Source organism: Triplophysa dalaica, chromosome 15 (assembly GCF_015846415.1).
Source record: "Triplophysa dalaica isolate WHDGS20190420 chromosome 15, ASM1584641v1, whole genome shotgun sequence".
NCBI lineage: Eukaryota > Metazoa > Chordata > Actinopteri > Cypriniformes > Nemacheilidae > Triplophysa > Triplophysa dalaica.
Genome location: NC_079556.1, coordinates 5245878 through 5269802, shown reverse-complemented (window position 1 = coordinate 5269802; position 23925 = coordinate 5245878). Strand labels below are relative to the sequence as shown.

Sequence of the window (23925 nt, the reverse complement as noted above, 5' to 3'; positions counted from 1 at the left end):
GACTGCTTACAGACCAGCAGATGGCAGTAAAACCCCGCTGCTTCATAGCTTCTTTTAATTACACTGTAGACCTCAAATGTGTGCAAGAATAAAAAGTTTCCGTTTGTTTGAACAACATTAACATCACAAAATGTAAACATTTTATTTTAAATACCACAACAGTAACACTTATAGAGCAACGTGCATGCTGGTTGTTAAAAAAACTCCTGTATACGTGTATCTATGTTTGTGAGTTATTAAAGAATGAAAAAATATGACATTAGAGATATTACTGATGATTTGCACCATGAAAAAATGCATTATAAATGCCTTTCCAAGGTGTGAATTACAAGCCATATTAATGCGTTTCACATATTCAAAATTGTTCACTGATCAGCAGAACTTAACGACATTAACCTCCAGATGTCAATTTTATAATTGTGACATCCCATATCATGTACTACATAGATTGATTTCCTTATCTTCTTTTAATTTCCTATAATGCAGGCCTTATAATTACTTGAAATACAAAAATGCACATTACATTATAAAAATGTACAATTTATATGGAAAAAAACAATTTCTAACATAAAATCCGCATTAGATAGTAATAGATTGCTGTTATTATGTTTTTAAAAGAGTTGTCTTGTATTGGTCGTGTTGCTTAATGAAGTGGAAACAAATCCCATCCTTGACGCGCACTTGTTTTGCTCTTAAAGCATCTGTCTGACAGCTTTATGTCCCTATATGTCTCAACCCCGCCTATATGCAACACATCATTACATCCAGCCCATGTTCTTAAGAGGTTTGGCATACCTGAGGGAAAATAAGTTTGTTCGCGTTTCCCTGTGGACTCAGAGCTGGAAGTTCGCGTGAATCATGAAGGAGGAGCCGCTGGCTGGTATGGGGTCAGTTCACCCCTGGGTGCAAGATGAGTCCGTACATGCCAAATCTCGTACTCACAGGTAAGCAGGTGCATCCCTTATTCGACAAATATCCTAATACTTGTGCTTAATTGCATAAATTAATGTAATCAATGTGTATTTTTAGAATGAAAAAAGTCGAATAGTTATTGTAAGCACAGTCCTTTTTAATAAAAATTTTAAGATAAATTATGGTAGCTATTTTTTCATCAATATGCAATGGGGTCTAGAAGTCTGAGTTTGAGTTTTATTAGCAATAATAAAGCAATTTTATTTAGAAATTTTGTTTAGAAATTTGTACTTAAGTGTGCATATCTTCCTATATGCAATCTTAAAAAAAATAAGTATTCTGATGTGTAGAATGACATCACACTTGAAAAACAGCAGTCAGGCTGTCTATGTCTCCCACAGAGCTGTGGGTCTCGCCCGGGCACACTTCGAGAAACAGCCACCTGCCAATCTGCGGAAGTCAAACTTCTTTCACTTTGTCTTGGCCTTATATGATAGTCAGGGTCAATCTGTGGAAATTGAACGCACTGCGTTTGTGGGCTTTGTTGAAAAGGAGAAGGTCAGTTTAATTAAAACTACTAAGAAAAATATTAAACCAAACCCAAAAGGAAATAAATCCTACATTGATGAGTTTACATTTATTTAATCATCAATATAATATTTGAAATAGGAGCCAGAAAATGAGAAGACTAACAATGGAATTCATTACAAACTCCAGTTACTGTACAATAATGGTAAGTGCAAATCTAATTGTGATATTGACAAGTATTTGTGTCTGTATTTATTTGGTAGGAATTGCTTGAAAGTTAAGCCTTTCAAAATCTACAATTCTCATTAAAAATTATTGCATAATAATGTATAATAATTGCAAATATTCTGTACCAATGATGCATGTTTCCCATTTCATTTTGTTTTATCTCTTCAGGTGTCAAGGCAGAACAAGATCTTTACATCCGTTTAATCGACTCTGTGACAAAAGATGTAAATAATTCTATGCACTTTTCTTATTGATGCAAAACAAATGTGTTTAATTTATGTTACCAATGTTTTTACTAATGTAATAATGTTACTTTGTCTCTCTCTTAGGCAATTGTGTTTGAAGGTCAAGATAAAAATCCAGAAATGTGTCGTGTTCTTCTCACACATGAGACAATATGCAGGTAATTTAACGACACAACACACACTGATATACACAATCGTTTACACACACATAATACAATCTTTTTATTTTATAGCCGATGTTGTGATAAGAAAAGTTGTGGAAACAGGAAAGAGACCCCATCTGACCCTGTCATTATTGACAGGTAGGACACACACTCTTGATCAAGTAGCAAATTTTCTAAATGTCATTTTAAAATCTTTTTCTTTTTTTTAAATCAGGTTCTTCCTAAAATTATTTCTCAAATGTAATCAAAATTGTCTGAAGAATGCAGGGAACTCACGAGACACACGTCGTTTTCAGGTGTGTCCACACAAATTTCTTTAGGAATTTTAGGACTTAATATATTTTTCAAAAACGTATAAAAAAATCGATGTTTACTGTCATTGCAGTAGACCTCTAAGTCCCTAACTGTAAAACCTGTGCACTGCAGGTGATGGTTTCCACCACAGTCTCTGTTATGGGCCACGTTCTAGGCATTTCTGATAACATGTTTGTCCACAACAATTCGAAACATGGCAGAAGAGAAAGACGACTGGAATTTGCTGAAGGTACAGAAATTACAAACATGCATTGTAGCTTTATATTAATTTATATTAAAGAACAGTGTCTTTATTGGTGCACGTATAATTTGAAGTGTGTATTCATAAACTGATATTTGTGTGTGTGTGTTCATGGATGTAGGTGAGATCCCTTGCATCAAGGCGATCAGTCCCAGTGAGGGTTGGACGACAGGTGGAGCTTCAGTTATTATTATTGGAGAACAGTTCTTTAATGGTCTGGAGGTGGTTTTTGGATCAATTCTGGTTTGGAGTGAGGTGTGTGGCACAGTATCAAATACACTTCTGATCTAAAGATGTTCTGATCTACATATTCATTTTACTTAGTGAAATCTTCCAATAAAATGACCCCATGAGAAGATTATTTCCAATTTTTGTTTTATGGGAAATGAAAATGTTGTTACAGGTGATCACACCGCATGCAATTCGTGTGCAGACTCCACCTCACCACGTTCCTGGTGTTGTCGAAGTTACGCTGTCCTACAAATCGAAATATTTCTGCAGGGGAGCTCCGGGGCGCTTTATTTTCACTAGTGAGAGTTATGTTTAATATGTGTGTGCATGCCAAAATTTGTGCTCATATCAGTACAATGTAAAGTCTGACATTCTCGGAGATAAAATATAAAATAAAATCAATTTCATTTAATATTTGTTTATGTCAGGGGGTGCTTTGAAAACACCATGGTGTAGATGAGCTATTTAGTAACAATATTAATATTGTAATTTTTTCTTTAAAGAATACAAAATAGCGTTACCTGACATCATTCCTGGAAGCTTCTACAAGACAATCTCTTTTGTTTTATTATTTTTTCTAAGCTTTACATGAGCCAACCATCGACTATGGGTTTCAGCGACTGCAAAGGGTCATGCCACGTCTACTGGGCGATGTGGATAAACTTCCGAAAGTAAGAGGAAAAAAACAAGAAGTGATGCTCAGTTAAAGTGAATCCTGGAAGGAATAACTGTGGTGGTGGGATGCCAGTTTGCAAATATAATCTTGAGTTCAAAGACAGAATTAGATGCAACAATTTTCCCCTGAGCCTTTATTTGGAACTTGATATAGTGTTTTTCTTAAGCTGAATGTACATTTGAACACCAGCTTACCTTCCTTTTGCACTTGCATGTATAATCATTGACAGGAAGTCTTACTAAAGAGAGCAGCTGACCTTATAGAGACATTTTATAGAACGCCTCGCAACAACCAGGTAAGTACAACACTTACATTTTTTCATCGTAAGTCGTAGTATTGACCCCCTCATAATGTCTGTGCATCTGGCTATAGGAAATCATCCTGAAGCGTGCGTCTGACATACCAGGTGCCCTGCACAGAGTCCCACGGAACTCAAACCCACCCCACCCAAACCTGAACAGCATTATGGGAGTCAACTCCTTTGACAGACAATTAACTATGAACACAGACTTTTCACAGGAAGCAGAAAGAGGTATGCGGTGTGTATGCATATGACAACTGAATATGGTATGTTTTTGTTTAATAATCTCTTTCTTTCAATAGGTTTCAGTCAGAGTTTAAACAATGGCTTTGCAAGCAGCACATCTCGACAGTGTCTTCAACAGTCCCACTGCAGACACACATTGCTACATTGGTAAGAATAACTGGGGTGTAAAAGCACATTGATCTGATTTTAAAATGAGCATGAATTCTACTTAAATATTACAATTAAACTGAATTGTGACGGAGTTGCATCTCTACAAAAGACAATGCAACATAAGTATGATTGGTACCTTTTAAAATAGCCCACACATTTCCCACACTCATCTTTCTGATTTTTCTATAGTGAAACAAAAAAGTGCATTTGCTCCTGTTCTGAAGCAACAGTCCTCTTCAACACATGGTCCACCTCCTATTTGTAGGGTGAGAGCAAGCAACACAAACACACTTTAAACACATACACACACTTTCAGAAAGGTACTCATGGTAGATTTAAATTCTCTTTTTTGTGTCTTTAACAGCCATGCATGGACTAGCAACAAGCTTCAAACCTCCCAGACATGGCCAATCTCCATTCTGAACCGGATGATGATCTCAATGCACGCAATAATAAAAAGAAATTGATTTTTTTTACTGTCAGCAAAGATGTGTGTACCTTGTAGTGATCTGCTGTGACCCCTGGTGTAAAACAGGAAGAACTACTGTACTGTATTGTTGTACTTTCTGTGCTCTGATGTTACAATATGATATATAAAATATGTAGGTATAGGTGAGACCTCGGCAATCCAATTTTTTCATTCGACTCTGTATATTCAGGAGGAATTTAAAGGGGAACAAAAATTACTCACACTGAAGACGTTTGACAAGCTTAGGACATCTGTTCATCTTTGCAAGGCAAATTAAAATAGTTTTGATGAGGTCAGCGAGCGTTCTGACTCCCACCCATTGACAGCAACATACATTCTGAATATAATAATTTGCATTGCGAAGATTAACGGATGTTCTAGGCTTGTTGAATGATTTGAGGGTAATTCATGGCAGTTTTCATTTTATGGTGGAGCACCACTTTAAACAAATACATAAACTTTCACAGTATAAGATACTGTATAACTGTAGACAGAATATATGTTGGTAAGTAACTTCATTTAAATTGATTGCATCTATTTTAAATATATAACAAAATGTGGATACATACTGAGTAATAACAGAAATGGAGAATTCTACCCAGTACATGAGTTTTTGTACGGATATTTGTAATTCTTTGCACTGATATCATTTAACAAATACAGATTGTTTATTTTCTTTCAACACTTTTTATTTATCCCTGGAAAAAAATGTTTGCAAAAGATAAAATACCGTCTACAAAATATCTTTGTATAAAAATATCAATATGCATCAGAGAAAAAACGATGAGGATGTCAAAATATTCAACTTAATAAAGAAATTACAATTTCCATACTTTTTCCACAATCCTTGGGATTAAATAAAACAGCTTGATTATCCACAAGCACAACTGTACTGATAATCAATAACATATATACAATGTTAATGTAACAATAATAGATTAAACAACATAAACCGAAATCCAATTCTGTACTGTCCAGTTTAGCAACTAATGAAACTGCATGCTCTCGAATTTAACACAAAGAAAGTACTCAAATCTATAAAGAGACTATAGGAGTCAATTTTCTCAAATTGAACGCAGGTTTTTTCCCAAACTCTTAACTCTTCAAACTCAAACTCTCTTCTCTTAAGAGAACAACATATTCACTTTTTTCTTTGAACAAGCAGTGAAGAAAAAGAAAGTCATTAGGTGGATTCTTCAGTCTTTTCTGGATTGACCTCCTCTAAAGCTTTCTTCTCATGAGTGAGCAGCCACACTTTAATATGATCTCCTTTCCCTCCCATGTATCGCCCACTCTCTCCTGAACTACACATCACCCGATGACATGGAACTATCAGAGGAATCTGAAAGATTGACGGAGGAAAAGACATCAGACAGATGTGGAAAATAACACAGTCGAATAAATCACTGCAAGAAGCCCACCGGGTTTCTTCTCATGGCTCCTCCCACTGCTCGTACAGCTTTTGGATTTCCCGCCATCTCAGCAAGCTGCTTATATGTGACAGTTTTACCGAGCTCCACCTTCTTAAACAGTGTCCACAGTACTTTTGCAGTAAAGGAATCTGGAAAGTGAGAAAAGCATTATAGTCTATTTATACTGCATTGTTCTCCAAAATTGTGGGACTAACCATTCTGCAGAAGTGGATGGTGAAAGGCAGGTGGAGGAAGAGAACTGACAGACTCTGGGTGGATGAAGTAACACTGAAGCCAATCAACACAGCGCTGTAATTCAGAGCTTATTTCTGACTGCCCATTAGAGACCATGTGTTGAGCAAGCCAATAGCGACTGGAAAAGAACACAACACATGATCACATTTGACTACACTGACAAATCAAATCTATATATTCATGAAAATGGCTGGATCCTCCGTTTGGATTCTAGAATTTACCTTGATCTTTTTTCCACTTGGATGTCAATGGTGTGTACTCCCATCTCACAGCCGGTCAGCATAATCTCCCCTACTGGTGAGCAGAGAGACACGTCACGCAGCAAACACGCGCCAGACATCATGACCTGCTCTCAAACAGACGCAAGTTGTCAATAACGCGTCCATGCTTACGCACAGTTACAGCATTCTATAGTTGCAACGCAAAGCTCAGAGGTTCGATTCTCAGGTAACACATATAGTGATGCTGATATATGTGCATGTAAAGTTAGTTCGAACGCACTGTGTGACTGAGTGAAAGCCGAATAAAAACAAATAAACCTCAAACCGCTATTTTGTGTGCTACATTTGTATTATTTTATTATTTGTTGCATTCTTATTTGATTAACAATCGGTTAAATAATAAAGGGTTTTACCCAACACGGTTGGAAAGACTTCAATTTCAACCGAAAAGTGACCGAGCGTGTGTTCAGAAGTCCACTTCCTGCTTTGAAAGGAGGCTGAACTGCGCCAAGACTAACGACGAATCAGAGCACAGCGTAACTGCGCTCAGTTCTGTGATTGGATAATATTGCGTTAGGTCAGTCTTGCTGACCTGTGGACGCTGAAGTTAAACCCTCCAGTCGTTGGATTGAATTACTTTATATTTATTTCATTTAAATTGCATAGACAACGTTTGCTGTTCTGTTACATCTTACGTGTATATTTTTTTCTGTCACCGAAATACCTTGCACTTTAAAAGATTGTAATCCGCTAAAATATATTTTTTGTCATTAATTTAAATTGAAGGCACGGAATATATTTCTTGGATTATCTAAGCATTTAAAATGAATAAATGGATTTGCGAGTACAGTGGCGTTTAATCGACATGCAGCCTTGATTTTCATAGGCTACTCGGGGAGGGGTTGCAAGATTTATGAGAGACAATATGTTCAGCATATATGGTTGCTTCCTCCCCATAGTTAAAGTTCATCCTTGATGAAACGTGTATTTAAGAACTGAGGTATAAAGAACATAGCTCCCTCCCAGTTAACACATCAACAATTCTCAAAATTGTTTGTGAGTTTAATGGGACTTGAAGTATCGACTGCATTTATGAACCACTGGTGGTCAGGCAAGGATGTTTCAACAATCTCAGACACATACAAGCACAGACATACACTCATAATCTCTCTAATGGGAGAATGAAAGATTTGTGTCCCTGGGGAGTTCTCGAGTCAGTCCTGTGATGCTATCTTATATTGTGTTTGATCATCTGTGACATGCTCTGCTTCCACCCCCTCGGGCAGTGCTGATCACTGAACAGCTTCTTTAAACCTTCACATACGGCCTTATGCCATTTTACAAAAGAGCAATTTGTGCCTGCCAGAATAAATCTATGGGATCATGTTCAGTAAATGACACGTGCTGTCGTCTTCATGTAATTTCTAACCATTCTGTGGGATACAGAAGCGGATGTAATACCTGAGAACGTGTTATCTGTTAATATATGAACAGATGTAGGCCTATTCACAGATACATTAGGAAGCGATGTCACCATAGTTGAAAAACTAATCTGCAGGGGAAAAGACCACATACCATCAAATACGCTTAAAATTTTAAAACTTGGTAAGGTCATTTAACACTAGACTTAAACAAGGGATATACACCAAGGGGAGTATACTTGTAATTAGTTAACTGTGAATCACTCTAAATCGTTTGTCGGAGATCAAAGACGAGATCAAACTGGATTATGGGTCAGAATGAGAATAAACTAAGATTACAGTTTAAAGATTCTCTCTTGATTGACAGAATGATGGTGATTTGTAATGTGATCCCTCCACATAAGCCTCACCCTGGTGTTTTAATCTTCAAAGCATGTTATGTGTTAGGTGAAATTAAAGAACTGGTTCAGATTTACAAACTATACGGCAGATTTCATAATATGGCAAAAACACATTTCCCTATATCTGTCAAATTCAGTGCACATGCTGCGCAGGTACTGCATGGCAGTTCATGCTCAGAGGTGATAACGTCTAAGCACTTTAATATGATTAATGTGTTACACGGTCGTGAAGTTCACACCATGTGGTCCCAAATCTCACCTCTGACTCTGTTTGCATGGCCATGATGTTAAACCAGCACCCTTCAACCACCCTCTTTTGTGCACTTAATTTGCTATTAAGCAGAGTTATCACTATCAGAGGTGTCAAGCCAAATGTCTTTATCAAAATCTAAATGTAGAAGCATCTGAAAAGGATCAGTAGTTGTGTTAGCCAGCTCAGCTATTTGATTACCTGCTTGACACACTTTCTTGGAGCCATACTTCAACTGACATTGAAAATATGTATTTTCATCTCACAGGCTTAAAGGGATACTTCACCCCAATATGAAAATTCTCTCATCATTAAAACACATTCGAGTTGTTCCAAATCTGTTAACATTTCTTTGTTCTAATGAACACGGAGAAAGATATTTGGAAGAATGCTTGAAAACCAACAGATCTTGACTTCCATAGTAGGAAAAATTACTTTATTACACAAAAGAAGACATTTGGAAGAATGTAGGACAGCAAACAGTTCTGGGGCACTTTTGACCACCATTGTATTTTTTCCTACTATGGTCTGGAAGCAAAATCTGTCTGGTTAAATGCATACTTCAAAAAATCTTTGTCTGTGTCAGAACAAAGAAATGTATACAGATTTGGAACAACTCGAAGGTGAGTAAATGATGATAGAATTTTAATTTTTGTTTGAAGTATCCCTTTAAACATCAAAGCATAGCAAATGTTAAGGATGGGGGTTCGAATCCTAGGAACTGTTAAACTGTATTTTTAATGTATTATTTAATTATAATCTTGTAAGTCAAATTTTAATCTTTTATCCTCTTTCAGTTAAAATAAATGTACACTTCCAATGAGAAAACTGAAAGAATATGTAAACATTGATGGTATGTTTATTGATCACAGCAGACATGTTTAAACAGCTATAATTTAACGATTTAACTAATTACAGCCTAATACACAAAAAATTGAAATATACTTGTAAAAAGGGAGAGAGAGATTTAGTTTATATATATCGTACTACAAGAGTGCCACCATGTGGATTAGAACTTGTGGAATGGCTTTCGTTCTTTGAATACCTTTAATAAATATGTTTGTATTATAAGTACACTTTAAACTAATTAATTACCCCCATTGATTTATTAATTACATCCAGAGACAAAGGATATTTTAACAGGAATGTTTTTACATTTAACAGGACTCAATATGACATTTTCCTTCCAAATGATAAAACTAATTTTATTTGAACTGATTTAAAGATACATATTTTATTTTTATACTCTTCCTCGTCTGTTGGGAAATCTCTGCATCTTCAGAGGCAAACCTTCAGCATCCACCTCATTCACCTGAAATTATAATCGAAGGACATCACTGATCAATACAAACAATTTCACACTGTTTTTTCAAAAAGAATGAAAAACACTTGAGTTCTTCTTACTATGTGTATGGGTGGAAGTGAATCCATTGGAGAGTCGGCAGGAATAGACAGCACTGACTCACCACCATCCATCATCTAATTATAAAGATTATAGATATAGATGTCTTACTTGTACACATCTCAACAAGTATATTGTGTATCTAGTTATTGCTTGCTCACAAACAACTTTATGTGCTATTTAATGAAAAGATAAATAATCTCACCCGAAAAGTTGCCTCTACTTCACCGACACTTCTCTTTCCACCAGGAAGCCAACCGTATGACCAGTGTTGGCAAAGAGTAACTTCTAGCACAAACATGAGCAATAACAACTGGACCAGTTGCCTTCCTTTCCACTCCATATTGGAACTGAAACAAAGACATGTGTTACATTGTACTCTCATGAGGACATTTGTTTAAATTATGATTTGGTTTGACTTGAAATTTACATTTTGTCTAGTTGTTAGACAAAATAACATATTGTCTTCCAGCTATAGTGGAAGAAAGTAACCCAGTTCTGCACGTATCACCCAATGTATTACAGAGCCAAACCAATAAACATATTAACTATATGATGAAATTGAACATCATTTAATAATTCAAAATCATCAACAATTTTTACACAAGCGAAACCCTTGAAAATATGTACAGAAATTGATCTGACCAATTTGTTATACATTTTAGGAGCTGAAGGATGTAGGCAGTGGAAGGAAATGTATACAAAGATAGAGCATCACTCGGTGTATTTTGAAGAATGGCTATAGGCAGCTATGATGTTATTTTGCCAAAAAGACAGAATGAATATGGAGTCTAAATATTGTACAGATATTTATATATTAATGTGATAGTTCAAAATGTCTTACCTGTTGTCTTTGTGAAGATGAAGTGTGTTGTTCTTGATCTCCTTTATATAATCCTCTGAAAATTAGTAATACCATTTCGTCATAAGGAGGTTTGAGACCCCAGGGCAGGTGCATGCTTCTCTCTGAATGTCTTAATGCACACCTGGGGTTAGTTTGTCTCTTTTGAAACAATAAAGAGCGACCATGGGGACCTTGCTAATGGACTGGGTTAATGTCTGAGATACATTTTATGTTGTGTTTTAATGGTCAAAACAGACCCCAGATGGCCGATGAACACGGGGCAGGTGAGATGAGTAATCTCGTAACAAAGACTGTCAGCCATTTACTTTGGATTGATAGCATTTTTTCTTTCTTTCTTCCTTTCTTTCTTTCTTTCTTTCTTTCTTTCTAAAAAAATAACAATTATAGCATTTTTTATAACTAACGTATTTTAAATACTATATATCTTAATTATATACTATATATCATTCTATATAAATACATTTAAATGCGCTCAGATTTCGATCTTTGATGACTTTTATTTTGAACAATGTTACTTCCGGAGCGTGTAAGAAAAAAGTCCCGGGAGCTTAAACTCAAGACTGCCTGATGAAAATATGTAACTCTGCCCGCATGAGCACATTCATATGGAGTTTATTCAGTTGATTATCCCATAACGATCATTAAACGCTTATAGGTAACTAGGAATTGTATATATACGGATATATTTTAAATAGTGCTAAAATCATTAAAATGTGTCGCGCTTGGTCGGCAAGTTCTAAACCAGATCCAGTGACATGTGCTTCATTTTATTTCACAAGGCGTCATCACGAACATGGATGCTTTGAGAAGACCAGCCATTCCAGAGGATGCGGTCCAGTATAAACTGTTTCTGGTTCAGCCTGACCCATCAGACGCAGAAGCTAATGAGAAATCCTTGCAGCAGCTTCTGGAGAACATCCTGGCCGAGATCGCCCCTCTTCTTGTGCAGTATATCTGGCAACATCAGCCCTTTAATCTAACATACCATCCTGAGAAAGGTCAGTATTTGAGATTCTGCAGAATCTATATAAAGTTTTCTTTTGGTGAGATCTATGTTAAAAAACTCATGTCATGGTAGTGTTTCTTTACTTTATCTATTTTAAAATGTTTGTATTTCTTAGTTATCTGGTCTTACAAATGTTTAATTGTAAGTACTGTCATGTACAAAAGGAAGTGAATGTTGTAGGTATTTGTATTTACTATTTGCTTGCTAGGCACAGCATCTTATCCTATTCTCTCTATAGGGGGTGAGCCAGCACATCTGGGTGGTGTCACTGTGTTTGGTGACAATGTGGAAGATGAATGGTTCATCGTTTACCTGCTCAAATGCATCACATGCATCTTTAAAGAAGTTGCTGCAGTTGTAAATGACAATGATGGACAGTTTCTGCTGATTGAAGCAGCTGAACATCTGCCAAAGTGGCTGGACCCTGACAGCAGTGAAAACAGGGTTAGTCTTCAAAATATAAACAGACACTAATGACAAAGTACTGAGATGTTATGTTTTTTAGGACATGTTTGATGTTTTGGATCTACTAACTTTGTTGATGGATTGGAATACCATGTGAATGCTCCAATACAATAATATTTTAATCATTCTGCACCATGGTATTCATCAAAGTACCACAGTATCATCTCTATCATCATAGAGCTTAAAGATACTACACTAATACATTTTGGGATTTCAGTGTTTGGCTAGAAAAAGATCAATGTCTTCCCACTGGCTTACAATTTTTCTCTGTGCCAGGTGTTCCTATACCAGGGAGAACTGCACATATTACCCAACCGCCTTCATCCTGGGGAGATCGGCTGGCCCAAAGACTCAGTGCCCACTGTGGTTGAGGCACTAGAGATGCTCCATTTACACACAGAGCACTGTCTGGCTAGGAAACACATACGCTCAGCTCTAGCCAGAAGGCTTGATGGGTAAGCCTAACATCAATAGCAGTTCTCAAATGTTTCAAATAACTAAGTAAATGTTTTGTTTTACAGATATTAAAGAGTTTTGTTGGCACTGGCACAACCTTTATTTGTACTTTCAATTTGTGTGTTCAGGTACCCAGATAAAATCCAGCAGAATTTCCATCATGCCCACTGTTACATACCTGCCGGCATTGCTGCAGTGTTGTCTAGAAGCCCTGACCTCTTAGCGCCTGCGGTATCTGCTTTCTATCTGCGGGACCCGCTTGACCTTCAGGCCTGCCGAACCTTTCGCACCTTTCCGCCTGACACCAGAGTTATGACATCGGTGAGAAGTTTAAATGTTGCTTCTTTGTTAAGAAAAGCTGCTGTATTCTGTCATCTATCAGCACATACAGTTTTTGAGTTTCTTGTTTCTCTTTTTTCTTTTTAGGTGAAGTTTACTCGCTGCTTATATGCCCAGCTTAATCAACAGAGTTTTATTCCAGATCGGAGGAGTGGCTTTACCCTTCCTCCCCGTACTCATCCCCAATACAGGGCTCACGAGCTGGGCATGAAATTGGTGTGTGTATTAGGTGTCTGGTTCTGTGTTTGGTTCTACCAAAACTCCATTGATCTTGCCTGTGGTATTAATATATTATGCTTTTTGTTTATACCCAAGGCCCATGGGTTTGAAATCCTTTGCTCTAAAAGTGGGCAGTCCTCATCGGTGCAGGAACCATCTGTTAGCAGCAACCCGCTTTGGAGAGGCTTTCTTGATAGCCTCAAAAAGAATGGATACTTTAAGGTGCACAGAGAGTTCCTGAAAAAGATACAACGATTTCTTTGCTTGAAAGGAATTTTTTTTGTCATTTTGCCTGGGGTTTTATAATCTTGTTTATGGGTTTTGTGCATCCAGGCTGAACTTGAAGGATCTGCTCGATACAAAGACCTTATGATGTCAGCAGAGAACTTTTTCAAACAGTCAATAACCAGCACACACCGGTAAAACACTTTATTTTTGGTCAACCATAACTTATCAAAAACTAAGTTTCTTACTTGCGGAAATGTTATCTATCATAACTAATCGATCACTGTTTTACATTCTGAAGGCCTGATATTTATAATCCCGGTGATGAGGTGTTCAAAATCTTAAAGGATGCTTCCTACAGCTTGGAAGACTTAAAACAACAAGAAGCACATCTACCACCAGAGGACAGTATGTACCACTTTATTTTTATCTAAAAGTGTACACATCTAATCTAATCTTATCTGCATTTACTTTCTTGAAATGAACCTAGTCACTCCATTGAAAATGAGTCCAAGGAGCTCTGTATTACCTTGAAAATGTTATCTAAATTGTAGTTGTTTATCCGGAATTTACCCCCATTGGATCATTTTGCATGGCCACCAATCGAGAGGGATGTTTTTTACCCACTTAATTGTAGAGGCTAAATAAACTGCATTAATCAGAAAATACTTTATAGTATGTTTAAAACACAGTTATCAGCAGGAATCAGAAGTGTTGTCCTCTGACACCCCCTGTAGGTGATGCATGGTTAGACATCTCCCCTCAGGAGCTGGAGAGGCTGCTTGAGGAGAGAGGAGGCCGTGGGGTGAGTAACAGCACAATCAAGACTGTAGGACCAGAGAATGAGGAGCAAGAGGAGGAAACTGGCTACAGTCTGGTAGCCGTTACACAAGGCATGAAGAGCTTCATCAATGCAATGTCCTCTCATGAAGGAGCTGAATTTCCAAGGTTTGTCATTACCAACTATATTAGGGATCTAATATCTTTTAATGGAAGGTCATTTTTTATTTGACCTAAAAGAACATTTTTAATAAACGTTTGGATTGTGACCACCACAAGAATTGATCTTTCTCCGTGTTGCAGATCTGGCTTGTCTGAACCCTTCAATTTTGATCCAGATGCAGTAACCAGTGCACTCGATAGACTACTTGGTGAGTAGAGATGTGCCATATGAGTCACTAAAGCCTAAGATTTGGTATATATGCATTTTTACATTTGGTAAACGTATATCATACATAGTGAAAATCACAACATAGTTGTTTTTGGTGGAAATTCAACATCAAAAAGTCCTTAAAAATAATTGTACATTTCTTAGTCATTTATCTATAAATCTAAAGTGCACCGTTATTTGTGTGCTAATAATTTTGCAGGAAATAAGGATGATGAGTTAGATTCTGATGACTTTGAGGATGACTACGATGGCGATGAGGAAGATAAGGATGAAGAAGTACAGAATGACGACTCTGTTGAGCAGACAGACGCAGAGACATTGGAGAGTTTAAGAAAGTACATGGACGAAATGGACCATGAGCTGCAAAGCACAAATATTGGCAAAAGTTTCAGTCAGACTAATAAAGTGAGAATCCAGAAGATATTCCTCTTTTGATGTACGCTAAAGATTTTATTTTATTCATCCTCCTGGTTTTCTGTTGCAGGTTGGTAATAAATCGGATACGACTAAAAGCTCATCGGTCACGGCAGGCTCTGAACTTGCTGAGGAAGAGATCCAGCCACTCGATGTGGACCTCAATCTTGTTACAAATTTGCTCGAGTCATTGGCTTCTCAGGCTGGTCTAGCTGGGCCTGCCTCTAACCTGCTGCAAAGTTTAGGCATTCACATCCCCCCCGATGCAGATAAGTCATAAATGACGACAAAAGCAATCAAACAAAATCAATTAAACCCATTGAATCGATTTCCAGACCTTTAATGTCACTTTTCCTAGTATAGATCTCTATTGTTTCTCAGCTATAAAAGGACGTATCGTGATAACGGTTTACGGCAGTTTTTAGTACCTGTATGGTACTGAATGTGAATTTAATAATAGATTAACAATGGTGGTCTTTCGTGGAATTTGATTTTCGTGTGGGAATTGTTTTCATAATCATGTCAGGGCAGTTCTTTAGTAAACACTGTTCCCACTGTAAATGTGTATTTTTTTACCTTCGTAAATAAAGATTTATATTTCTGGGATTTCCATATTGAGTTGATCTCCGTAAGTCACATCAGTTACAAAGCATCAGTTATAGCTTAAACAGAAAAGAAAAAGGAATGTTTTATTTTGCTTACCTGCACTAAAATGACTGATAATCTCAACACATTGCTAACTTGTGTAACATTAAGCAGGTGGACAGATCAGTGACATGGGATTGCAAAGCTCCACCGAAGTTCTGGTGGTTTTTAACTTTTCCAACCTCTTTGAAAAGAATTACATTAAGCGGTTGAGCTTTTTTATTTATCTGTACACTATGGACAATGAGCAAAAATTAGCTCAACTGATGGCATGATCCTAGCAAGTTCGGGGGTTCAACACCCAAAGCAATGTACTGATAAAAGTTTAACAGTTTAAATTAACTTTATTGGATGAAAGCATTTTGTAAATATAAAAAAATATATAACATTATTTGACATGACAAAAAATAAAGACACTGAAAACAGTTGACGATGCTGCTTAGTATTTCTAAAACCTCTTCAATATGCTTATTATAAATAAATCCTAAATAATACTGTATTTGTAGGCCTTTGTTAGGAGCTAAATCAGTAAAGGAGTCATAGGTTTTCCCTTTCATAAATGTTATTGTGATATACGTATATTATTACTCTAATATTCTTAAATGTTAGAGAAATGTTAAATGTTTAACTGCAATCATTGATGAAAAACATGGAGCTATCATGGTCCTTTGTTGAATTATTAAATATTGTTGATAAACTTAAATGCTAAGGTAGATCTAAAAAAAATGTCAAGAGCATGCCATTCTAAAACAATTAAGGATCTTATTTGACGACCATTTAAACATTATCTGGTTCTTTTTTTGCATTGAGTCATTATTTCATACACTACACAAGACAACAAAGTATACCCACCAATTAGAATAATGGATTCAGATGTTAGTAGTTACTTTGTAATTCTCATAGGTAAATTATCTTGTTAACTAACCATCCTGTGGTTTCATGATTTTTTTCGATTAAAGTCAGCATAAATACAACGTTGTACAACATATCACCATAATATATAAATATTTTGACTTTTTTGTATTACTCTACTAATTTTGGATAATTTGTGCTCCGCTGTTATGAAAATAATGTCACAATGCCAAATCAACACTTCATCGATTTCAGCCAACAAAGTCACACATTAATGTTGCTAAAATCTGCGCTCAGTCTTCATACTGTTGTTGTCATCAATGATACAGCAGTCCTTTGATTGCTTATGTTTGGCCACTCAAGTCAGTTTTCATTGTGTGCCCCTCAGAATGGAGCAAACTCAAACTCTGTTTGGTCAGTCTGTCCTATAGCAGATTAAACAGGGGTTGAACCAGCCCTCTGGTTGCATGCAGCACAGCTGCCGGCACAGCAGAAAAATAAAGTGCGGTAACATCCACAAAGAAAAGTTGTGCAGCACCCAACAGCAACATTCCAAGCATATATCCAAAAAACAGGAGACTGTGCCAGCTGCCGTGACCCAGTGCCTTCGGGCCATCGGGGTGCACAACACACAGGAACCCTAGTAAAAGGCAACGTGTGACTGTTAGAGTGTAGTAAAGGTCAAAGGTCGAGCCATGACCTCGCTCTGATTGGACGACTTTAGCTAGCCAGACAAGAGACAGAGAGTGGAGGACAAGGCTGAGAGGAGAGTAGACATATTCCAGCGGCTCCATCGTATACAGGCCTTGACATGCTAAAAGAAAAAGCATACAGAAATGAAAGAAATAGTTCAGCAAATAATCAAATCCCTCATCTTGATGTCATATCAAACTTTTTTCAATGGAACAAAAAAGGGGATTTTTCGAGGGATACTTGGCAACTCAGTTAAAGTAAATGATTAAGGACAAGGTCTGTCAAGCTTTAAACAGCATATCAATTATTTAGTACTTGATATAGCTGGTGTATTATCTTACACCATTGGTAATCTGAAAAAATATGATAATTTAATTTGAAATTCAAAAAAAATTGTATAGGAAAAATAGTAATTTGTGAAATATTGTAATCTTTCCGATAAATTCTTCATTCATTTTACAAATTTGATATTTTGTAAAAACCGTTCCGATACTTGACTTCCAGGTCTTGTTTACTGCTCATAAGAGTGTAATATCAGAAAATACTGTCATTTTGGAGCTTGACAGCCTCAGTGACTGAACCATACAGGACTGCAACATCAAATAAATGATGTCACACATGATGACATTTTCATTTTGGCAGAACTATCCCGTTTATGCAAACAAACACATTCAAAAAGACAATTTACATCCTCTGTTCTACCTTAAGAAGCTATCATACCTGTGACGCTGACAGAGGTGACAGTAACAGCTGTCAGAAGGCAGCAAATATGGATGGAACCAGGCAAACTGAGTGCAAACAGGTGACCCAGACTCACACTGGCCATTGGGAGGAACCGGGCGATCAGCGGGTACAGACCAGAGTGGGCACTGGCTTCAGCCCATAGGGCCAAAACACACTGGACACTCCCACAGACAGCAGGTACAAACAAACGCTCGGCCAGCCTCAGAGAGAACGGCTTTAGGTGCACCAGGCCCACACCGTGCAAGGCTAGTAGCGCCAGGAGATTTAAAAATACCTAGAAAATTATGTACAGTATGAATGCATAAAAGAAAGTTCAATACACCTAAAAACACATTAAAATCATCACATGCCATACAATGTCATAAAACCTGGAGAAAACCTTAGTCCCATAAAATGTTTGTGCTTTGAAAAGACCAAGCCCACTTTCAAAAGAAAACTGATAACAACAGCACATGGATAGCTCATACGTGTTCTGCGTTGTGACATGCTATTGCCCACTTATATGCGGTATATGACATGTTATATTTTACACAAATGTTTTCTTAGATGGTCATAATGCAAACAGTGGTTAATTCAGAGACGTAATCCTTCTGTGAAAGATATTTTGAGAAATGTCTTGGTGGTTTTTGGTTCATGCATTGAAAGTCAGGGGAGTCCAATGTCTTTTGGTTACCAATGTTTTTCAAATTATGTTCTTTTGTGTTAAGCAGAAGAAAAAAACGTACAGTTTTGTAATGACATGAGAATAAATGAAAGAATTTTAATTTTAGGGTGAACTATCCCTTTCAACCTTGAAGTAAACTAAACAGCAACTAAGAATGGGAATGTACTGACAACATTGCAGGCATAGTTTATACAAAAAATGTGTTTTGTTTTACTTTCCTTTGATCAATGTATGACATTTATTCTCCATCAACTCACATACATACTAATCCCAGGGACCTATGTACAGTATATAATGATGTATCCACATCCTTTATCTTATCTGGCCAGTCATTATGCAAATACTGGCAAAATAAAGTTTATGCCACCAATCCAATGATAACATGAGACACACCTGATGGTTCAGCTGAGAGATACCCAGTCTTGCTGTTTTACATTTTTCAAATAAACACAGATATAACACTGATGATGTGATATACACCCTGGAATCTATTGAAATTCCACATTTATGCAAAGCTTTGTTAACCCAGGGTCATTCTTAACCTGGGTTATCATGTTTCATCATTCACGGTGTGCATAGTTTACCCTGGGTTTAATAATTAATCTATGGTATTCAGGTTTCATATTACCTTGTACATTTGTAAATGTATAGTGGCTTTGGCATTCTTGCCTTCATTTGAGGTCAATACCAGTGATAAGTCCAATAACATCGACTTTTCTTATTCACATTTGTTTAGAGAAAATTTGTATTTCACAGTTAATTGAAAAACATGATATCCATGTTTGTCGCCATTACTGACAACCCGATCTTATGGGAATTCATAGCTTTCACATGGCTAATTCATTTGAATGCATACAATGTGAATCATACAAAAATTTATAGAAAAAAGCAATAATGAAGCGCCTCCCCTAACCCAACCCCTAATCCTAACATCACTGGTGTAAAAGCAAATTGTACTAAAATAAACTACTAATATTGTTCAATTAGCCACTTATATGTTACGAATTTCCATGAGATTTTGTTAGTGATGACAATTCAATTTATTTTTATTATAAATTTCCATTTAAATCTTTGCCATTCCTGACCCCAAATGTATGTGTAAAACATCAGGAAAATCATATGACATTTTCCGATAATAGGCAATTGTAAAACTAGTGTATTGATAAACATGTAACTAAAGAGCCGAAATACCTGTATGAATGCAAGTGGCACTGCATAAGGGTAATGATACTGAGGAATGAAGATCCTGCATACAAAGCTGTGTAGATCATCTGCCAGAGCATAAAGAATCACAGCCACCAGGGCGGCGATGCAAAGCAGCAGTGGCACCAAGGGTTTACATACTTTATACAGACAAGCTCTCAGCGCATGTGGAGTATGCACCTGCCACCACGAAGAACTAAAAGAGAAAACAGACACCATTTATCTGATAAAAAGCAATACAGAGTAATATAATGACATAAGCATTAATACACAATTTTGAAAACATGACATGGGTAATAACTAAAATTACATCTGTCATATATCTGATCTCACCATCTGGACACCAAAGTTTGCCAGGGGTCCATACTGGTAGTCCAACCATGCACAAGGACTGGTGTGGTGGAATCCTATTTTGATCTACTACAACCCCTTTACAGCATCAGGGGTTAAATAATAAACATAAAACCAAGACAGACTGAGTTAGCAAACACCCTAGAGAAAATTCACAAATAAGGGCTATAATATTTTAATAAATAACACAGATAAATAAAGATAAGCATAACATATGCACCAAAGTGGACAATGAATTATATCTGGATATACGAGTTGTATTTTTTGTAAAAACAACTTGATTTCATCCAGTAAAAAGTAAAGGTTATATCAAAAAATAATAAAAGAAATCAACGATGAGTAAAATATGGTTGCTTGGTATCTTTTAACACTTTCGAAAAGTAACCATATTTTAAGTTACTAAAACATCGATTCCTGTATAGCAGTCTTTGTTTAACAATAATATTTGATGTAAAACTGGTATAGCCTACAAATGGTAATAAATCCGCCAAAACAATGTTACAATAAAATCAGGTAAACAAATTCTAAGGATACGAACAAGCACCGGCTTTGTGAAACTATGAGCTTTTTGAAAGCTATAATCAGCTATAAAAAAACTGACCATGATAGCTCCATGTTTTTCATCAATGATTGCAGTCAAACATTTAACATTTCTCTAAAATTTAAGAATATTAGAGTAATAATATACGTATATGACAATAACATTTATGAAAGGGAAAACCTATGACTCCTTTACTGATTTAGCTCCTAACAAAGGCCTACAAATACAGTATTATTTAGGAGAAAATAAGCATATTGAAGAGGTTTTAGAAATACTAAGTAGCATCATCAAATGTTTTCAGTTTTTAATTATTTAAAGCATAATTAACGAAAAGAAAGAAAAAAAGATGAACAAATATGTCAAAGGGAACTTACATCACTTGTTTGTCAGGAGCTCGTGTTATTCCGTTATAGCGAACGCTTCGCGCGGTCTCGATCATTATAGTTACTGTTCATAACCCATCAATTAATTCATCGTTGTTTATCACTCTCTTCAATTGCCGAGGCTGACGTGTAGCTTAGATGTAAAAGTTTTTTCACCGTGGACAGAAAAAAACTGCTTAGTCGGTGTCAAAAAGGAGGAACTAACCTCGGCTGGACATTGATCCTTTACCCTGTTACAAAATGATAAAAATTGTTCAGAGGTTGGTTAACTTGCGTCTAAGAGCCATTTCCATCACCCCGTTTGACTCGGTGCCTTGTAGATCCAGTGTTTTATCCTGGATTTAATAAGCTACTAATTATTTCTTTTCTCACTCTCGTTTAAAATTGTAAAGGACATAAGCATGCTCGAGAACATCTCGTGGACGCGCATTGGGTCACTGCGTAAACAGTCCTGTTGACACAGGCACCTTCCTGACAGTTTCGGCCAGACTTAAAACATTTACGAGAATTAACCATTGTTTAAGTAGATTTGTGTAGTAATACCATAGCAACTATAAATAAAACAATGGTTAATTTTCGTTAAGGGATTAACAACTGTTCAAAGACATTTGGTCGTTGTTAAGTGCAATAATAAAAATATACAACAAAACCACAAAACATTAGGCCTATATATATATCTAAAAACATAAAAAATAATGGCACATTTGCCTGCCAGACACTTTCATCTCATGCCACCTCTAAACCAATTCCCCTCACCCTCAACTTATTATTTATGTGGCATGTATCAATACATTAATTATTGTTTTGTGGTGTTTTGCTAAATCATCAGTTTATTAAAATAAATCAATAAATCGTTCAGCTTATGCCATGCTAGCGTTATGCAAAGGTAATTTTTTACTTCATCATCATATGCCTAGTTCTTTACACAACGTTCAACTCTTAACCCCATTTTAACACATGGCTTTTATGGCATAGGGCTCTATTTGCATTCCTTATCTCTTTAAGAGCAAAAATGTATATGTTTTTAAAGCCTCCAATTAGACCTATGTTAGACATAAAGCCCAGACTTGGCTTAATAAACTTGTCTTAATAAATCATCAATAATTACAAATAACGAAACAAATATCTTTGCTCAGGTATTATGCATGTGGTATTATGCATGTGCTTGCTAGCAAAGAACTCAGATAGCAGCTCAAGCAACTGAATAAAAGCTGAAATGTACTATAGGCAAACAAGAACAATATATAGGCGATATATATAGGTGACATGACAGATTGTCAATAGACAATCCAATATAACCATGGCAACTCAACTCTAATCTATTAGGTCATACATCATGCAAATTTTACAAAGACAGCAAATATGGGTAGCTGACCAATAAAGCATATCGTGTGCCTTATGGTGTGCCGGTATATTTGTAATATAAAATATAAGAGAGATCTATGTCGGTTTTACTTTACATATGTCAGTCACACCACAGGACACGTGCGGTTTATTTGTTAACTACCCATAAAAAAAAATCAAAGAAAAAATAGCCTACTAAATGTGAAAAGCACACAAAAGCAATTTACAGAATAAAAGAACCTGCATGCAATACAAATAATTTGCAGTAGGGCCTAAAACAAAGGTGCAGTGGAATAGATATAAAATGACTGTGATATTTCATTTTAATTCAAAAGTGTGTGTATGTATCTGCGACTGACACCCTGACCTGTCAAGGCCAGCTCGCTTCTGCTAATGTAGAGCACTTAAGCCTTTCTTATTACCCTGGCAACACACTTAAATAAGCCTGACAAGGAGGAGGGAGATAGTAGAATGAAAGAAAAAAAGAAAACCATGTTGTTGTATACACCGTGACATACAGAGAACGATTTAATAACCATAGGGATGTAAATTTTTTTGCATGTTTTCTTTTTGGGAGAATTTGGCAGAGAAATGCTATAAGGAGTGTGTATCATGGTGTTGGTTTGAGCGTTTGTGTGTGTGTTAGAAAGGGTTCCATGCTCTCTCTTACATTTTGGCCCATAGAAGAGAGAGAGAAAGCTTCGGCTACACATCCTGACTGACTCCTGAACAAAACCATGGGCAAAACTGTTGTTATTTATCTTTTAATCTCTGATATTATCAGCAATGTGTACCTTGTCTACAAATATAATGAAGTGCACAAAAATGAAAAAAGAAAAACAAGCAATGGATAAGCAATTATTTAAATACCTCAAAATACATTCCGACCTGTTTGATTAGTATATGAGGTGCACCATTTATCCTATGGTGGTAGATCTACAATATGTGAAACTGCTGATTACATCATTATCTAGAGATATTCAGTGAATTCATGGCAAATGCAAGATTTCTTTTACCCCTCATCCGTTCACACAGAGCTGATAAATGTCCTTTGGTTCACTCTACTGGCTTGCGAGACTCTCTGCAGGTTCAAAATAATGCCTCCTGCAGCGAGATGAATGGCACAGTCAACATATCTCAAATAAAATTATTGAATCATCTCAGACCACCGAAGGTATATTATGTCATGTTTTTTTAATCAGGATTATTCAACATTATTCAACATGATTGTTCTTTGTAAATCACAGTAGAAACAATCTGTTGTAAATGTGGAATTG

General features: G+C 36.4%; 5 protein-coding genes across 5 annotated transcripts; 2 read left to right on the top strand and 3 right to left on the bottom strand.

Annotated features, from left to right (window-relative positions):
- The first annotated feature begins 8 nt into the window (after positions 1-8).
- ebf3b (EBF transcription factor 3b) lies at positions 9-5534 on the top strand. The gene is made up of 16 exons (XM_056767493.1): positions 9-944; positions 1314-1470; positions 1582-1645; positions 1837-1892; positions 1998-2071; positions 2147-2215; positions 2292-2373; positions 2504-2621; positions 2755-2888; positions 3037-3163; positions 3447-3535; positions 3770-3835; positions 3913-4072; positions 4144-4234; positions 4427-4503; positions 4602-5534. Exons 1-15 carry the CDS (start codon positions 859-861, stop codon positions 4500-4502), a joined length of 1449 nt encoding a protein of 482 aa, XP_056623471.1. The 5' UTR covers positions 9-858; the 3' UTR covers position 4503; positions 4602-5534.
- Positions 5427-7091, bottom strand: mgmt (O-6-methylguanine-DNA methyltransferase). The gene is made up of 5 exons (XM_056767495.1): positions 7008-7091; positions 6595-6719; positions 6334-6491; positions 6128-6267; positions 5427-6048 (listed from the first exon to the last, which is right to left on the bottom strand). The coding sequence occupies exons 2-5, from the start codon at positions 6714-6716 to the stop codon at positions 5890-5892; spliced, it is 579 nt and encodes a 192-aa protein (XP_056623473.1). The 5' UTR covers positions 6717-6719; positions 7008-7091; the 3' UTR covers positions 5427-5889.
- Positions 7092-9628: 2537 nt separating this feature from the next.
- gnrh3 (gonadotropin-releasing hormone 3) lies at positions 9629-11202 on the bottom strand. Its single transcript, XM_056768076.1, has 4 exons — positions 10913-11202; positions 10274-10418; positions 10071-10145; positions 9629-9978 (listed from the first exon to the last, which is right to left on the bottom strand). The coding sequence occupies exons 2-4, from the start codon at positions 10409-10411 to the stop codon at positions 9907-9909; spliced, it is 285 nt and encodes a 94-aa protein (XP_056624054.1). The 5' UTR covers positions 10412-10418; positions 10913-11202; the 3' UTR covers positions 9629-9906.
- Positions 11203-11463: 261 nt separating this feature from the next.
- Positions 11464-15838, top strand: ecd (ecdysoneless homolog (Drosophila)). Its single transcript, XM_056768468.1, has 13 exons — positions 11464-11588; positions 11713-11931; positions 12178-12383; positions 12681-12859; positions 12989-13181; positions 13287-13415; positions 13515-13640; positions 13752-13837; positions 13945-14051; positions 14381-14591; positions 14727-14794; positions 15014-15219; positions 15299-15838. The coding sequence occupies exons 2-13, from the start codon at positions 11727-11729 to the stop codon at positions 15506-15508; spliced, it is 1926 nt and encodes a 641-aa protein (XP_056624446.1). The 5' UTR covers positions 11464-11588; positions 11713-11726; the 3' UTR covers positions 15509-15838.
- A 359-nt stretch (positions 15839-16197) lies between these two features.
- On the bottom strand, positions 16198-21720 carry si:ch211-248a14.8 (uncharacterized). Its single transcript, XM_056768469.1, has 5 exons — positions 21296-21720; positions 20363-20458; positions 20018-20225; positions 18139-18436; positions 16198-17539 (listed from the first exon to the last, which is right to left on the bottom strand). The coding sequence occupies exons 2-5, from the start codon at positions 20392-20394 to the stop codon at positions 17151-17153; spliced, it is 927 nt and encodes a 308-aa protein (XP_056624447.1). The 5' UTR covers positions 20395-20458; positions 21296-21720; the 3' UTR covers positions 16198-17150.
- Positions 21721-23925: the final 2205 nt, after the last annotated feature.

Coding starts and splice junctions, on each gene's coding strand:
- ebf3b (XM_056767493.1), top strand. CDS start 859: ATGAAGGAGGAGCCGCTGGCTGGTATGGGGTCAGTTCACCCCTGGGTG. Junction 945..1,313: donor GCCAAATCTCGTACTCACAG/GTAAGCAGGTGC, acceptor TGTCTCCCACAG/AGCTGTGGGTCTCGCCCGGG. Junction 2,889..3,036: donor CAATTCTGGTTTGGAGTGAG/GTGTGTGGCACA, acceptor ATGTTGTTACAG/GTGATCACACCGCATGCAAT.
- mgmt (XM_056767495.1), bottom strand. CDS start 6,716: ATGATGTCTGGCGCGTGTTTGCTGCGTGACGTGTCTCTCTGCTCACCA. Junction 6,492..6,594: donor CAAGTGGAAAAAAGATCAAG/GTAAATTCTAGA, acceptor GTTCTTTTCCAG/TCGCTATTGGCTTGCTCAAC. Junction 6,268..6,333: donor CCATCCACTTCTGCAGAATG/GTTAGTCCCACA, acceptor CTCACTTTCCAG/ATTCCTTTACTGCAAAAGTA.
- gnrh3 (XM_056768076.1), bottom strand. CDS start 10,411: ATGGAGTGGAAAGGAAGGCAACTGGTCCAGTTGTTATTGCTCATGTTT. Junction 10,146..10,273: donor AAGTAGAGGCAACTTTTCGG/GTGAGATTATTT, acceptor CTTTATAATTAG/ATGATGGATGGTGGTGAGTC. Junction 9,979..10,070: donor CACTTCCACCCATACACATA/GTAAGAAGAACT, acceptor TTATAATTTCAG/GTGAATGAGGTGGATGCTGA.
- ecd (XM_056768468.1), top strand. CDS start 11,727: ATGGATGCTTTGAGAAGACCAGCCATTCCAGAGGATGCGGTCCAGTAT. Junction 11,932..12,177: donor AACATACCATCCTGAGAAAG/GTCAGTATTTGA, acceptor TTCTCTCTATAG/GGGGTGAGCCAGCACATCTG. Junction 13,838..13,944: donor TCAATAACCAGCACACACCG/GTAAAACACTTT, acceptor TACATTCTGAAG/GCCTGATATTTATAATCCCG.
- si:ch211-248a14.8 (XM_056768469.1), bottom strand. CDS start 20,394: ATGGACCCCTGGCAAACTTTGGTGTCCAGATG. Junction 20,226..20,362: donor CAAACTTTGGTGTCCAGATG/GTGAGATCAGAT, acceptor TTTCTCTTTTAG/TTCTTCGTGGTGGCAGGTGC. Junction 17,540..18,138: donor CACCTCTGTCAGCGTCACAG/GTATGATAGCTT, acceptor TTTTTCTTTTAG/CATGTCAAGGCCTGTATACG.